Below are 17226 nucleotides of genomic sequence, written 5' to 3'. Positions count from 1 at the left end.
TTCTCAAATTATAAATAGATTATTAAATTTAATTTTGTTTATATATAAATTACAAATTTCTCAAATTATAGATTTTTAAATTTAATTGTATTAATATATAAATTCTATTGTTGATATTTATATATAAATCAAAACAAAATTTGTTTATACATTTCTTTAGAAACGATATTAAAGGGCTTGTAGATCCCAGGGTGAGCCACAGCAGCCTTTTTATCTCATAATGTTTCTGAAACATAGGACTATAGAATGTAAGTTCAGTTCATGGCTGTGTGAAAATACATTTAGAGTTTCTATATTTAATGGAACTCTAAATGTGTTTCCCATTCTACCCACTCATATCCCTACTATTCTCTCACCACACCAACTCTCACAGTAGGACGAATTTCTTCCCAAACCCTCACCTGTATCTATCATACAGTAGAAACAAAGAATATCCCACCCTAAGCCAGTGGTCATGAGGGTTGGGAAAGGAGAAGGGACAAGAACCATGAACTTTAAGAAATATTCTTTTTTTTTCTCTTTCTCCTTGCCTCTTTCTTTGTTTTCCTAGTTTTTGGAAAGCAGAAAGCAATTGGCCCTTTTTTTCTTTTTTCTGTTGGAGCTCTTCCCTTTTTCTTTTACTTATTTGTCTTTATTTATTATTGCATTTCTCCTAATTTCTTCTCTTTCTATCTTTTCTGGATAGATGAGGGAAAGGAGTGAATGAGGTTTTCTCATGGAAAGAGCCAAGTAAAACTTTGCTTTTTGCTTTTTTTTCTTTTCCATCTCCCTTTACCATGAAAGAATATACGTAATTAAGCCATGTGAATGTACTGGTGTGTTTGCATATATGAGTTCCCAAAAATTATTACACAGCCAGCAAATACATTAAATTAGAGCAATTAGTGGACATTTATTCTCCTTTATTATCAGTAACAGAAGAATCTTTCCATTTTCTTTACAGCCCAGTCTCACACTGTAGTGTTTTTAAAATGAATTTTGAAAAGTTTTAATTATTTACATTTTAAAATATTTTAAAGCTATTCTAGAATGTATTTTAGGATTCTCTAATGCTTCATAGATCTACCATTTTTTTCTTAAGGTTAAGAATTATTCACAACATATTTTAATGGAAAGTATTATAATGGAAGTTTAAAAATTACTTTATCCTTAACATTTCTACACATTTCAGAATATGCATCCTTGGCCATGGTTTTGTTGTTGTTGTCAACCCAGGTTTCTAGAATTGCATTTTGACCAGTCCTGTTATTTGCTTGGCTCTGTTTTTTATTTTTATTTTTTTAGTTAACTTTATTTTTTAGAGCAGTTTTAGGTTAACAGCCAAACTGAGTGGAAAATAAGAGAGTTCTTAAATACCTCATGACCCCACATTCATAGCCTCCCCCAGTATATCAACATCCCGCACCAGAGTGGTACATTTGTAAGGACCTGTAATTTAAGTTTTGAGCAGACAGTGCATCCTCATGTCAACTAAATAGGATGATTTTTAAAGAAAGATTGGTTTCAACTGAGGTATTATTTTGGAGAGATCTGTTTGACAACTAATGGTGTGTTTGCTTGATTTGCCCCACTTTTCAGTTTAAGTTAAACCATTGTATGGACATGGCTTAACTTAATGTGTTTTTCAAATTTTTTAAACTTTGTGTTTAAATCTTTGAGAAAATTCTAATGACTTTATCATTTTATGTCAATAAATATGTTTGGGAAATAAAATTACAATGTAGAATTGCTGCTTTTGACTTCTAAGGAACATAATTTCAGAATTAAAAGCTTTACGTATTGCTTATTCTTTTATGCATATTGTATTTAATTTAGTCTACAGATGGCGAATAATTCAAGGCAAAGGTGTATTTTTTTCAAACTGATTTTCAAGTCACCTACAAATTGAGGGCTATCTAGAAGTCATAATTTGAAAGTAAAACACAGTTGGAGAAAGATAATAATAAAATAAACTTTAAAAAGCATTCAATGAGTTTAGAGAAGACTGAATAGATTATGACCATAATAAAAGTCAAAATGAAAATTCCAGTAAGAAAAATGAGATAAAATTTAGTAAAATAATTCATTAATTTTTCAAGTTAATAATTAAAATTCAATTTTGCTTAAATATTTCCTTTAAAAAATAAAAAAGTTAAAGGAAAATAGAAAGTATTTCTTTATAATTATGCTTTAATTCTATAGTCATTCTTAAATGTTGTTTCCAAAGATACCTTTATCATCTACCATTTCAGCTATTTTAAAAAGCTCCTTTTCTTAAGTCCCTGAAAAGTTCTCTTTTCACTCCAGTATTCCACTCCAGTATTCTAGTGTACAGTTTATACTTGTTTATTTCCTTGCGTTTTTCCATTCCTTCCTCCTCTTCTTTTTTTTTTTTTTTTTTTGAGAGAGAGTCTGGCTCTGTCCCCCAGGCTGGAATGCAGTGGTCGGATCTCAGCTCACTGCAAGCTCCGCCTCCCGGGTTTACGCCATTCTCCTGCCTCAGCCTCCCAAGTAGCTGGGACTACAGGCGCCCGCCACCTCGCCCGGCTAGTTTTATGTATTTTTAGTAGAGACGGGGTTTCACCGTGTTAGCCAGAATGGTCTCGATCTCCTGACCTTGTGATCCGCCCGTCTCGGCCTCCGAAAGTGCTGGGATTACAGGCTTGAGCTACCGCGCCCGGCCTCCTTCCTCCTTTTCTAGAGCAAATCTAATTGCTATTTTCTCTCTGTTCACCACAGCTAACTACTACCATGATTACTCATTCTTCTTCCACTTTTTAAGAAATTACCTATTCTTGGAACAATGTAAGAGATTTCCTCCTTTCTTTCAAAATAGTTATTGTAATACCAGTCATTTGTTCTCTAAAAGTTCCCTAATTAAGTTATAGTTACAAATAATGAGTGCTTATAATTTTTGCCAACTATCAAAAGGCTTATCCAGTGAAATCTCGATTTTTTTTATTGCTGCCCATCATTCTTCCCACTTGCGCCTTTGTGAGATAATGAGACAAGTGAAAACATTTGGTATACTTTAAAGCACTACATAAAGGTAGATTATTAATTAAGAACAGTTTCATTTGTTTTACTAGCTACACAATAAGTATATTTTTAATAAGTTTTTATTAGCTAGTTTGCTATTCAAATTGTCCTGTGATTCTTTAGTACTTTCCCAAAATTCTAAGTTTTTGAAATTTGTAATTTGGATTTTCTCAACTTGAGTTAAACTTGTTTAGTTTGAGTATAGCATCAAACACAAAAGTACACATGTTATGTAATAGTAACAATTACTTTAAAGATTTTTTGTGTGTTCTGTGGTATTGGAGTACAGTACTCTAACTTTATTATCTAATGTGTATGTCACTGTTACAGTAAGGATTTTAAAAATGTTATTGTTTCAATCCCAAGTTAACATAAAAATAGAAGTTACATAGACCAAATTTATGTTTCTTATTTATGTACAGTTATAACTGTTTGCAACTAGTAGGTATCAGTAATAAAAGGAATGTTTATAAACTAGATACTTTGAATGTTTCCCTACTTTTGGTCCTGGCATATGTTAAATGGTTTATTTTAATAACAATGCATTGAATTATTTTCATTTAGGGGATCCAAGAGTACAAAATTTTAAGTAGTAAAAAAGAATTAAAAATAGCAACTGTATATATTTTTAAGTCTTCTAACTTAATAATGCAAAATAAGTACTGTGAGAATTTTAGAATATTTAATTATATGCAGTGTTTATGTGAAAAATCAGACTAAATGAAGTTTATGTAGTTGAAATAAAAAGAAAGTCTAGTTTCATGTTGTTAAAGCAGTTTTATTGCATTTTTCAGCATTTAAAATAATTGCTTCTCTTTAATGGATGCCATCATATTTAAATAAAGTTAAATGATTATAACAGAGGTCAAAGAGATATTATTTAAAAAAACGAGAAAGTGATTTGTTTCATAATTTGCTCATTCAGTGGTTTAGTACTAGCTTCTTAGATGAAAAAAGAAAAGAAACAAAGATTGCAGTTCATATTGGAAAACATTAAAACTGGTTATTGATTTAGAAAATGTTAATAAATTTCTACTGTATAATAACATTGATAAAGCAAAGAAGTACTAATTGTTGAACAAATCTGAAAAATTATAATGGATGTATTTTAGTAAATATAAATAATACTTATTTATAAATATTTTTAAGCATTTAAGGTTGTCTTTCTAGATACTACAAAAGGTAAACGGTAATAAATCTTGAAGTGGAACATCTATTTTGTAAATCTGATTTTACAACTATGAGAAAAGTCTTCAGTTGAGGAGAAATAAAATTGCTAACAGTTACAGAAGAATTTTGAAAAACAAAGAAATGGTAATAATTTTAAACCCCAAAGTAGTAAACTTTAAAGAATTGTCTATTGGAGTAATTTTCACATCGGCAATTAAACATTTTTAATGTGTATGTTTTTATTTGAAAGGTTGTCTATATTTATTAAGGAAATTTAGGAAATAAAAAATTATCTGGCAGTTTTATTTTTAAAAATGAAAATGCTTTTAGTATCATTTTGAGAAGCTCCATTACTTTCAGATTGTAAAATGCTATTTGAGGAACAGATTTTCTTTCCCAATATAGAAGATAAAACATTTGAACAAAAAGCATTTATTTCTTACCAAAAATTTTGTGAATTTTAACTGGCATTTTTGATATGGAACTTCCTTGGAGGACAAAATAAAATATTAGGAAATACTAGATTACTCAAGGAAAAAAGACATGTTAACCAAAGAGCTGAAATATGTTGATATGTTTGACACATGTGGATATTAAGTTTGAGAGAGGAAAGAACGACTGTGTGCAGAATCCTGACTTAGACTATTTTTGAAGAAAACAAAAAAATCTCATTTTATTTCCAGGTAAAATGAAGTTGAAAAATTTTCCAGCCAGTGACAGAATTAATGGTCTTATGAGGCAAAAAAACTTGTTCATGAATTACTGTATTCTACATTTTTACTAAGGGGGACTTACATAAATCTTGCAGTAGTTGAGAAAGTTATTATTTATTATGATTGTTTATTGAGCACTCCTCCTTTCTCCACCTTTTTATGAGCATTTGCTGCACATTGCACACCAAGGAAGAAATAAGCTTTTATAGGTAGTTTTGTAATAGGTGTTGCTGACCTGTTTTTGGTCTGTGCTGTGTGGTCATGAGGATCTGTAATAATCATAAAGGATTCACCTGGTCCTGCAGCAGCTTTATGTTGCAATTCTCTATTGGATTTTTTTTAAAAACTTGAGACTCAATAAAGATGACAAAAGGAGTTACTGAGAGTAATTGAATCCACCTCAATAAGGAGAATTCTGTCATTTACCATGTATACAACCAAAGCTAAAGATCTGACTGTTTTTCACTTATGGAGACTGCTAATAGCTCCTAACTGGTGTGTCTAAATAAATTGTCCTGTTCCAGACTGTTTTTCTGCATGCCCCAGGCTGCTCTTTTCTTACCTAGACAGTCTGCTTACTGCTTCAGAGCTCAGATTTTGACATCTGAGTCTTTGTTTTTGTCCTTGCTCAGAGTACAGCCCTTTAACTGCGGTGGGGTCCCATCCTGTGTTTCTGTGATAGCTTTGCTTTCCTCTAATCTGCCTTGTAAATGCTGGCTCAGGTTGAGCATTGCCACAGTGCTGTTCTTTCTGACTCAGGATACACTTTATGATCAGTATTTTGTGTTACGCGAATGTGACTTCTATTGATAAAAAAGGCTAGTAAAGTATGACAGTATGCAAATAGTTTTTCCATGTAGCTGTCAATGGCTATCCACTGTAATCACAATAAAATCCAGACTTCGTACTATGGCATATGTGACCCTGGTGATATGACCTCTTGACTACTGCTTTGACCTCACTTTAAGACCACTCTCATCCTAGTTCATTAGACTCCTTCATTCTAACACTTCAACATACTAAGCTGTTCTGCCTTAGGGGCATTGTCCAGTTATTTGGAGTATTTGAGCTGAAATGTGAATAGTGAAACGTACCTTGACTGCCCTTACTCCAGATTGCTGTGTGGCTAGCAGGTTTTCATCATTCACGCCTCAGCTTAAACATCTCTTCTTCAAAGAGTTTTTCCCAGACCACCCATCTAAGTACTTTTATCCCCTACTACCCTACTTACTCTTTCCCATCTTATTTTTTTTATTGCATTTTCTGCTATTTAAATTCTCTTGTTTACTTAGTTCCAATATTACATTGTGATCTCTGTTCCCTTATTATATAGTGAGGGCAGAATCTGTCTTTTTGGCTGTTGTATCCCCAGCATCTAAAACAATGTCTGACATATTACAGGTGCTCAACAAGTTTTAGTTGAATGCATGAATAAGTGAGTGAATGATAAAGAAATGTATAACAGGGTGAGCAAGTTGGTCTTTTCTTGTTTTGTTGAAGAACAGTATAACAACATGATAGTAAACTAGGTTAGGGGATATTTACTTATAATTCCAATATTTAAATAATTTTCATTTTAGTTTTTTCTATGCATGTATATTTTCATGGTTGTACTCTATTTAAATGTTTTTGGTATTTTGTTTTTGTTTAGTTAATATTGTCAGACATTTTCCCTAGTTCTCCTAGTAAATACAGTTATTTTAATGGCTACATAATATCACATTGAGTTGATATTCCATCATTTGCTTAATCATTTTTCTAATATGTTAAGAAATTTGTTTCTGAGTTTTGCTATTATAAATAACACTGCAAGGAATAGCTTAATGAATATAGATAACATTTTTCTCCATTGAACAGAATATATTATAAACATAAAATGACTATATTAAAGGATATTTGTTCTGGTATTTTATGGCATTTAAAATATCTACATCTCATAAATTGTAAAAGAATGTGTATGACTTTGTTTTGGGGTTTATTCTAAGTTAAAATACTTTTCATAATTCATATAAAAATTGTGTGATGCAGACAAATAATAAATTATATTTTTAAAGCTTCAGCTTATTATTTTCACAAATAAGTTTGTAAGCACCCCATATAGCCAGATGCCTTTAGACTCAAAGTAATCTGAGTACAGAGATGTATAAATTCTATGAATAAATAAATTATTTTATTAAAATTACCACCTTTAGTAAATAGGGCAGCCATAAAACAAATAAAAGCAAAAGCTAAAGTGGTTTTGTAAGTGACATAATAGAATAGATATTTGGGATTATAAAATGACATTTGAGAGAAATCACAAATTTTCGTGATTGGTTTTAATATTATTTGCAATTTGCTTCACTTTTTTTCTTAAAGCTGGAAGAAATTTTTTAGGGTGAAATAATTTGAGTACCTTTGAGAACTAATTTGGAAATGTCTATTAAAAGTATTCTTTAACTTTCATTTCTACATGTGGAGAGTTTACCTATTTATGCATATAAGAGGTTACACAAATAAAATATATCCTGAGAATTTTCTCTTTGGATCTTTTTTGAGCTTTTTGAATTATTTGAAGTCAAGTTTTTTTTTTTTTAAGGTGTGGATTAATCATGACTTCATTTGCATAGATTGTTAAGTTCTGGGGAAAACAAAATCTAGTTTATTATGCATTTACATTCCCTTGCAGCATCTTCTATATAATTTTCTTAAAGAAAGGATTAAGTTCTACTCTTTAGCTATATATGCTATCCTCTGGATAACATAATGCAAAAATAGATTTTAAAAATGACCTTTTTGACCTAAGCATCTTGCTAGGCTCCTTAGAGACGGCTCCTTCACTTTTCCAAAACAAAGAGGCTTTGCTTTTCTTTGCCATATAAAAACTCTTATTAGCATAAGCTATATGTATTTCATTTATCCAGTCAACACATTCACAGCTTACCCTTCTCATATCTTCTGTATGTTTTCTTACTTTTATTTATTCTAATAATTTAATCTGATAACAGAATATTCACTTAATTCATCAAAAAAAGATTTCTTGAGTGCCTACTATATACAAGCTACTTCTCCAGGTACTAGATATATAGTAGCGACTAGACGAAAATTTTAAAAACTCCTTCCTCATAGAACTTAGGTCTAGTAAACAAGATAAATAAATAATTGTAGATTAGATAGAGAGTGTTAAGTGCTAAGAAGAAGAAACAAAGAAGAGGGTATGTGAAACGTGGGGTCTATTAAAACTTTGGATGGGTTGACCAAGGGAGACTTCACTGTAAAGGAAATTTTTGAAAAAGATTTGAAGTAAGGAAGTGAGCCATTCAGCCACCAGGAGAAGAGAGCAGCCAGGAGAGCAGTAAGACAGTGTGGGTGGGAGTGTCGGGTCACAGAGTTATACAGGGAAAGAAGTCGGAGAGCTGATAGAGAGCGGGATTAGGTAACAAATGTTTGTTTGGATTACTTAATTATCTTTCTTTATTCTGTAATTTTTCTGAGATTTATGTTTCTGTTCTTTCTAGCTCTGTACAGAATTACTTGCTCTTATAAATTTAATAAGCAGTTTAAAAAATCTGCCATTGTTAACCATTTTTGAGTGATAATAAATATCAATTAATTAGTCAAAGATTTGTGTTTGTGGGAAAACACATGATCTCGTTTTTCTACTTGCCATTTAATTCCATGATTTTTTTTTAATGTAATATCATTGCTTTTTGGGCTGCGGACGTTGATCACTATTCTGATAAATGTGATTACATTTCAGTTGCCTAGTAGTGCTTTATGTAATATTCTCCCTGTCATTTTCTAGTTTTTCTTGCAAAATCCTAAATTTCTGCCACTGAAGCACCATTTTAAATTAATAGCTTTCTTCGGCATCTTTTAAAAAATTGACCCAATTAAAAAAAAAAAAACAGACCTAAACTCAAGAGTAATTACTTTCCTAGGATTTCTTCCAGACTTTTATTTTCTCTGGCTCTCCATTCAAAGTAAGTTACTTGCTTTTATAAAATGGCCAGGAGTCTACACAAGTAAATTAAACCTAATTGTGGGATGTCAGAGGATATTTAACTCAAATGGACTCCAATGAATTGAAGAGTTAGAGTTAGTATTTATAGTATGTTAGAATAGACATTTGAAGTTAAAATATTTTACTGGTTAACTTCCCCCACTGAATAGTTGTGTAGTTCTTCCTGAACTTCAGTTTCCTTGTCTGTAAATGGGAATCAAATTGCCTACTTCAGAGGCTCACTAATAGATTGTTTTGAGATTATAATTGAATAATATATGTGGACACTTTCAAGAAAGTGACTTAGGGCAATTCAATGTAAGTATTGTTCTGTATTCTATGAGGCCACCTATGCTTAGTTTTAAAATTTTGTTAAATTTTAATATTCATTGCCTTTTTTATGTCTGGATAATTTCTGAAGTTTGATTTTTTTTTTTTTTTTTTTTGGACTGAAGATCCCTTCAGTAGATCTTTTGTGAAACAGCTTCTACAATGTAAATAAACAAGTCTTGGCCTTCACAGTGCCATGGTGATTTTATCTCAGTTGCAGTGACCTCTGGCATGTACCTCAATAAGAATTTATTTGCCCTCACTTGGATGACAGTTGTCAGCAATTGGAAACAGGCTTGGTTGGAGCTTTTTAGTTGCATTAAACCTTTATTAGAGAGCACCCAGAAGCAGCAGTGCACTACTACCTCACCAACATTCTGCAGCCTATCTAGGAAATAAAAACTTTAGAGAACCTTTAGTCAAAAGCCTATGAAGCACTAATTAAGGGGAAATAATTATACCAGCATGTTGGCTCAGCAGTGCAAGGCACCATGAAGCTTTGAGAAGGGGCTCCCAGAAGTGCGTATTGCTGCTGAGTATGGAGTATCCAAGGCACCCGTAACAACTTTTGTCTTAAGTTTTTAAAATTTGAAAATCAGAATAGAGCAGTGGTTCCCAGACTTTGTTACACATTAGTCACCTGGGGCTTTTACAAATCTTATGCCCAGGTAATATCTTACACTAATTATAAATTAGAATGTTTGGGGATTGGAGCCAGGCATCAGTAGTTTTTAAAGATGTACAGATGATACCAATGTGCAGCTAACTTAGGGGACCACAGGAATATGTGGCTCTGGCCTTCGTTCTTTTACTACCTATTACTGTTTCTCAGCCTTTAGCATCGTTAGTGGGAGTCTGATAATCCTATCACTAAAAATATTTGAAAATAGTAGGTGATGTCCTGTAAGCAGGTTTGTGGTCTACAGTTTTTAAAAAGTATATGCTATTTTACGTGGTCTTATGTTACTTTGAACTTTGTTTCACTACTGTCACCTTCTAGATATACTTATGTTACTTTTTCCCATTTACATGAATAACTCCTTGACAACTTTAAATAACATTATGCCTTTGTTATTTAAGACCAGAATAAAATAATGTCTACAGGTATTAACTAGTTAGGAGTTTTGTTTCTTTGTTTCATTTATAATGGCTGTTTTCAGATGAAGGGCTGACAGCCAATTTGTTTTTCCAAATCCATTTTTATTTTTCTGCAGTCTAGTAATGAACTAAATTTATGAAATTGGTATGAGTCTGAATAAATCAACTGCTTAACTATATCACAGCCACATTAATATTTACTATTAATAATAGATGATATATATCTGAGACAAAAACTATACCTGTGGCATTACTAACCATGATATCGTATGTGAATAAGCATTTTCCCAAATATCATGGTTTATTAAGTCAGTCTCAATGTAGCCTAGTAAAAAACTAGAATTTTAAGAGTACAAAGGGGAACTTCTATGTGGCTTTGTTCATAATGTTGACAAAAGCTAAAGTTTTGGCTGTAGATCCTTGAACATTTGCCTAAGACTTGACATAAATTCGGGTGGTCACCATATTATCTTAAAAACACTAGAAAATTACCCAAAGAACACAAAAAGAACAATTTAAAAACAAATTTTATTTTGATTTATTAGAAAATTTATCTTTCATATTTCATGTGAAATGTGTGTGTGAAAAAAATGCAGAACGTGAATTGATGCTCTGTGAATTTTTTGTTTGTCATTTAAAATTAAAGAATATGACCCTATTGTCTCTGGTGCTCTCAGAGTATTATAAATTATGGAAATTACTACAGTGCAAATATTTGGCTTAATTCATAACATTTAGTCGTCCAATTTTTGTTTTGAGTCTTTTGCTTTTCTCATTTCACATTTTTGTTTTGTTTTCATCCATCATTTTGTCTTATCATCTTCAATTCTAGAGCAACCTGACAACAATAATGATACTACTGAATTGGGCATCCTTGTCATTCCTGAGATTAGTGTCACAAATGTGGCCGGAGAGAGAACCGGGAATGGGGAAAAAGGCAGAACACTAGGAGAAATTGATGCTCAGCATATACAGGGTGTGCAGGAAACAGCCACAGATCCTAGAACTGAGAGCAAAGGCTTGCCAGAGATCAGGAGGCAAAAATCTGTAAGAAAAATGATGGAGGATGGAATAAACTCACCTGGCAGAGTGCAGTTTTAGCAGAGCACTTTATAGCTGCACTCCAAGGTATCTTAAGGCAAAGGGCCACTGATGCATGTTAAGCAGCAGTTGCACAGTCACAAAAATTTTGCATGTAATCTAATCCAAATGCATGAATTATGCACCACATTTCTCAATGACTCTTAATGCTCTTTGGAATGATTATACCTATATTGTCTTTTAGTAAATTGTTATGAAAACTGAGGCAGAAAATTCCTTCTAAAATAGTTTTCTGCTTATGTTTGGAGTTCTAAAATTACTTTTTCAGCTTTGTCTTTTTGCCATCTTTGATATGAAGGGTAATGTGTATAGAATTTTATATTTGAGCTTGTGATATTTATAGTCTAGATTTTTGAATTTGATAAAATAATCTACAGTATAGAGTACAACCTTCTAAAAAAGTCTTTAAAGTATTCTAATACGAATTTTTTAAAAGTTCCTTGGTAAAAGCTTTGATTTTATACTGCTTTGCTACTGAAGGAGAGTTCACCCCTAGTTTTACTGTGTGATAATATTTCTAATTGTTTCTTATCTTTTGCATGAATAGGAGAATTCTTTCCAAAAACATAATGGGGTATGGTTTATGGCATGCTTGTTGTTTAATACACTATAAATTACCATCATTTAATTACAATGAACTATTTTTCACGTTTTTATAATGTTTTGATTTATCCTTTGATTTTCTATAATCTGTTGCTTTATAAAATTATGCTAAAGCTTAATTTATTTAAAGTATAACTGATTTGGTGTTAATCATTTAAAAAGATTGCTTAAAATACTTAATGTTAATTAATCTTTGTCATTTCTTTGTTTAGGAAATACAGAATTAACAGGTCAAGAAGAACTGATGGAGATATCTGAAGTTGACGAGGGATTTTATTCCAGGGCTGCGTCTAGTACCAGCCAGTCGGGTTTATCAAACAGTAGTCACAATTGTAGTAACAAGACAAGTATAGGAAAGAACCAGAGACGGTCAGGAGGAAGCAAAACTGGAGGAAAAGAAAAAGAAACTACAGGGGAATCTTGCAAAGATCACTTTGCTCGAAAACAAACTCAGAGAGCCCAAAGTGAGAATCTTGAGCTTCTCTCTTTGAAGAGACTTACTTTAACAACCAGCCAATCCCTACCTAAGCCTAGTAGCCATGGTTTGGCTAAGACTGCAGCGACTGTATTTAGTAAATCCTTTGAACAAGTCAGTGGTGTCACAGTCCCACATAACCCGTCATCTGCTGTTGGTTGTGGGGCTGGGACAGATGCCAATAGGTTTTCAGCTTGTAGTCTCCAAGAAGAAAAGCTTATTTATGTTTCAGAAAGAACTGAACTTCCAATGAAGCATCAATCAGGTCAGCAGAGACCTCCTAGTATTAGCATTACTCTGTCCACAGATTAATTAGTAACGTATTTTTCTCCCATAACCCAGTGAACCCAGAAATACAACTTTGCTTCTTTATGAAAGTACCCTGGGTCTTTCATCCGTGTTCCTGACAGGAGCCCTGATGTCTTAAATTCTGAAGGCTCCCCTGACTTTATGAAGGGAAGATTGTCTAGGTTGCAGTAAGTTGAAATATATATTTTTTTATTTCTAGATTAAGATTTTTTCCCCTTGGTTTGAGTCTTTTTTTCCCCCCTTCTTATTTGTTATTGTTGCCCTAAGATTATCAGTGACAATAAATTTTGACAGGTTGTCTGATCAAGTTGGTTATGTCTCATGTGAGGTTATAAGGTAGTTTTTCTTGTTTTGGTTTGGGTTTTTAATAGCTCCTATTTTGGTGGCTGTGTGTTTGACCTTCAGAGTCAAAGGGAGTCTCCATGTATGGGAACTGTTTTATAGAGGATGGGGCAGAGGCACAACTCCAGGAATTCTCCAGCTCCTGGTCAGGAAGCCAATCTGAAAAACAGGCGTGTGGAAACACAAAAATGATGTGTATGAAAAGCACCTGATGAAAATATTTGTAAGCAGATCATCTTTATGATTAGAACAATTTGCTCAAAGCACTGTAAAATGCCTGGTAACCCAGTACCTAGAATATTATATGATTCCAGGGGATGGGTAGAGGCATTTCTGTTGTTATCTCTGAAACATTTTTATATCAAAAATCAGATTGCTGGTAGGTGTGTTGTTTTGAAGTGTTTGGATTTAGCAGGTGAAGATCCCTTTCAATTATTAAGGTATAATAGGCCATAAAGCTGATTTACCCTACTGCTGGACTTTAGAAATCCTAGTTAGTTTGGACTCCTATAATTCAGAGCATACGTCATTGGAAGACTTCCTGGAAATCAGTGTAAATCTTGCAACACAGCTCTCAAGATACCACTGTGTAATATGGAATTGTTTGTATGCAAATGCATTTTTCATCTATAAAATGTCATGAAAGAAAATAAAGATAGTAAAATATGGACAAAGGACATTTATATATTAACTAATTTAGAGTTGTTTATGTTTGTGTTCTTAAATTTAAAATATGAAAAAAAAGAAATGTCTTTCTTGTTTGTGAACAGACCTATTTAAAATATCTTAGTATGATATCAAAAGAATAATCAATTTAGTTACCTCCCAACTAAAAATTAAAAATAAAAAAGATGATATGGCAGAAGTGGAAACAAACTTGTATGTATCTGTATGTGACCTCTAGATGGAAATAAAAGTTTGGTGTTTGCTAGCAGTGGTCCTTTTGGCTATCGTTGGGGTTCCCTTGTAAAGTAAGTGTACTTAAGTCATCATTCAGAGAGAGAGCAGGGCTGAGGCTGAGTCAGTTGACTGTTGAGGAAGTCCTAAGGAGCTGTCCGGTTGGCTCTTTCACTGTGAGTACACAGCGGTTTCCTTCTTCATAGTCCCTCTCTGTGGTCACCAAGAGACCATGCTAGTGTTTTCCTCTTGTACCTGCTTATGCAGAGCTCAGATATGTGAAAAATTTGTACGCTTTGAAGGCTGCCAAAGCATTTATCCTCTGAACATAGTTTTGACCGCAATTGCTTTGGCTACCAGTTTAAACTGAATTCTTCAAAAAGCATGAACTGGTTTTCATTCATTAGCCCTGATTACAATGTGGTTTTTGACATAAATGAATTTGATTTTTTTTTTAAGCTCCAGTAACAGAATGGAATAAGATCTGTTGCCATAAATTGTAGTTAAGAACTGTAAGGCAATCAGGCAGTGAAACTTGATATTGTATTAACTTAATGGGAACCCTGTATACAGTTTAAAATATTTGTAAAATGTCACTGTGAATTTACAGATGTCTTTTTGTCATTCTTTACCAATGAATTTCCCCTGTGCATAGTTATTAATAGTGTGGGTATTATTAAAAACTAATTTGTAAGATAGGCATTTTAAGCAAGTTGAGGTGCTTAGGAAACATTGTAGAATAAGTTTGAGGAAATGTTAGCTGACACAGCTGAGAGATCAGATTTTCATGTTCTACCACTGTAATGGAACCTCATTTGGGTATTCTTCTAGACCTTTGCTAGCTGTGTGGTCTGAGGACCAGTAAGTAGGATTGGCATTATCTGGTATCTTGTTAAAAATGCAGAATTTCAGTGCCACTCTAGGTCTACTAAATTAGAATTTGCATTCTTAACAAGGTTCCCAAGTGATTGTTATGAGAAGAAAGTATCAGAGTGCAAACAAATTACTTGTCTGATATGTAGAACTACCAGTAGTCTCACAGCTCTAGATCAAATGTGTCAGACACTAGGTCATTATAATCTTCATTGGTTTTGACAGCTAATTAATTAGTTTAATAATATTGACATATGGCTTCTTAAGTATTTGAATTCTAAATTGCTAATGATCCTTATTTTTGCAATAAAAAATGTAACAGTTTATATTTTTCTTGTTAACTATAAATGGAATCAGAGCTGCAAATACCTGAAATTTTAAGTATGAAAAGGGGTGCCACCCTTTTATATACTGCACAACAAATTTGCATTTGTATATTCTTTTAAAAAAATCTCTGAAGGCTTACTCAGTGAAATGGTTCTGATTTTTTGCTTCAAATGATTTGCACTAATTGATTTTCTGGAGAGTGGAGTTATGTTAACAAAATTCTTTTATAGTTCCTTTGATACTATTTCAAATAAGGATTACACATTGAAAGTTTTTATAGAAATTATGAAAATTGGATAATCTTAACTATGGTAACAATGACTATTATCCATACTACTTTCTCCCCACTCAACTGTCAAATTTTAAAGTTGGGGTAGCTTTTGTAGGTCACTTTCTTATAAAGATGCTGATGGTCACAGACCTCCTAAGTATCCAGAATAATATTTTTATCATGAGAAGGATTCGACACACAATTGGGGTCTTGCACCCCATATTTCAGAGGATCTGAACAGAAATTGTGGCTCCATTGCACATTTTAAATCTCTATAGATTCTTGAAATCACCCAACCTCTCACTTTTGAAAACCCAACGGCTTGGAGTATTCTGGTGGCATTGGAGCCAGCACTAGCTTTTTGGAATCCAAGTGGGGAGAGAAACAAAGTAGACTTTTCAAGGGACTGTCCCAGAGTACCCAGGGCAAATGTCTTCCTTTCCCTTCCTGAAGCCACAGGAAAGCACCCTGAAGTCCTTTGTATACCACTATGGAAATTTTTAAGGCAAGCTCTCTAGACTTGAAGAGTTGGAATTCTCAGCATCTAAATGATGACTGAAGTTTGTTTTGAAAAAGCAATATTTCATTGCCCTTTTCAACTGTGAAGCAACTGCTGAGCAAATATTACTCATTTTTTTAAAAAAAGTTGAATTAAAGGGAAATATATTTTTAAAACCAAAATAGATCAAAATGATCCCAGTTTTAAGGGATTTTGCCTATTTTGGAAGAATAAAACTAAAATGTTAAAACTGTTGAATTATGGAGAACAGATGTAGTCCGAGACATAATTTTAAACAAATATTTAAAATAAGGCAGTTAACATTTGCGTCTAGGCACAATAAATCTATATTAAAGGGAAGCACATCAAGGAAATATATATATGTTGAATAATGTAACTGAAAAATATTTTTTAAAAACCACTTAAAAGGAAAAATAATTTGGTGGGTACTTTAAGCATTGTAGATATAAATTAATGTATAATAGTGTCTTCCCAGTCTTTGTATGAAAAATTAAAACTCTCTAGTCCTTTAATGAGCATGAATTCATACTTCTAGATTTGTTGCTTAATAAAATTATACTCAGTACTTTGACTTATTCAGATTTATGTTTACTATTGTTAAATTCTTCATCAGAGAGCGTAAATATATTGTTTTCTATACTTTGTAACTTGTGCATATCTAAAGAAACTAACAGTGAACATTTTGGGAGATGTTTTTGTGTTTTTTTTATAGTAGAGTTTTAGAGTACTTGTGTCTTAATAGGAAGTTTTTACCATAAACCCAAGATTTTATTTCACGTATTGTTGCTTTCTCTTATATGGAGCTTATTGTGTACCTCTTACCTTTATTTCTAATCATTTGGTGATACTAATCTTTTCATAGTAAATATATTTGTTTCTAATTGTATTCCTAGAGTTTACATTCCTAAAGAATAAACTCTGACTTTGGATATTTTTATGTGTTCCCTACCTTCTTAAGGCTATGGAAATAAACTGGAGTTTAGTTTTTTGAATTTTTGTATATTTGCGTAAATGTTCTCCATATGCAGTACTTTATACCACAAGTGTTGCCTCTTGTTTTATTGAAATAAAAACTGAAAAAAATATTTTTTCCAGATCAGTTTACTCATTTAAAAAATTGTTATAAAAATTTGCAGAAGTTATGATATGAAGGAAGAGAGTAAAGGAGGAAGACTTAGGTGAGTTGAGCCATTGAGA

General features: G+C 32.5%; 1 protein-coding gene across 4 annotated transcripts in view; it reads left to right on the top strand.

The window, feature by feature from the left end:
• Window positions 1–17226, top strand: part of FAM126A (family with sequence similarity 126 member A) — a 111740-nt gene that overhangs the window by 56637 nt on the left and 37877 nt on the right. For 2 of the 4 annotated variants that reach the window (XM_003896214.3, XM_009203249.4), the window contains exon 11: window positions 12228–17114. The exons of 1 other annotated variant lie outside the window; for it this stretch is intronic. In XM_003896214.3, the coding sequence (XP_003896263.1) occupies window positions 12228–12802 (575 nt within the window). In that variant the 3' untranslated portion in view covers window positions 12803–17114. Of the gene's footprint in view, window positions 1–11143; window positions 11440–12227; window positions 17115–17226 lie in introns of those variants that run through there. One more of the 4 variants, XM_009203250.2, reaches the window with a different exon arrangement.

This window comes from Papio anubis, chromosome 4, assembly GCF_008728515.1.
Source record: "Papio anubis isolate 15944 chromosome 4, Panubis1.0, whole genome shotgun sequence".
In the NCBI taxonomy this organism is placed as follows: domain Eukaryota; kingdom Metazoa; phylum Chordata; class Mammalia; order Primates; family Cercopithecidae; genus Papio; species Papio anubis.
This window is presented reverse-complemented; position numbering and strand designations above follow the sequence as displayed.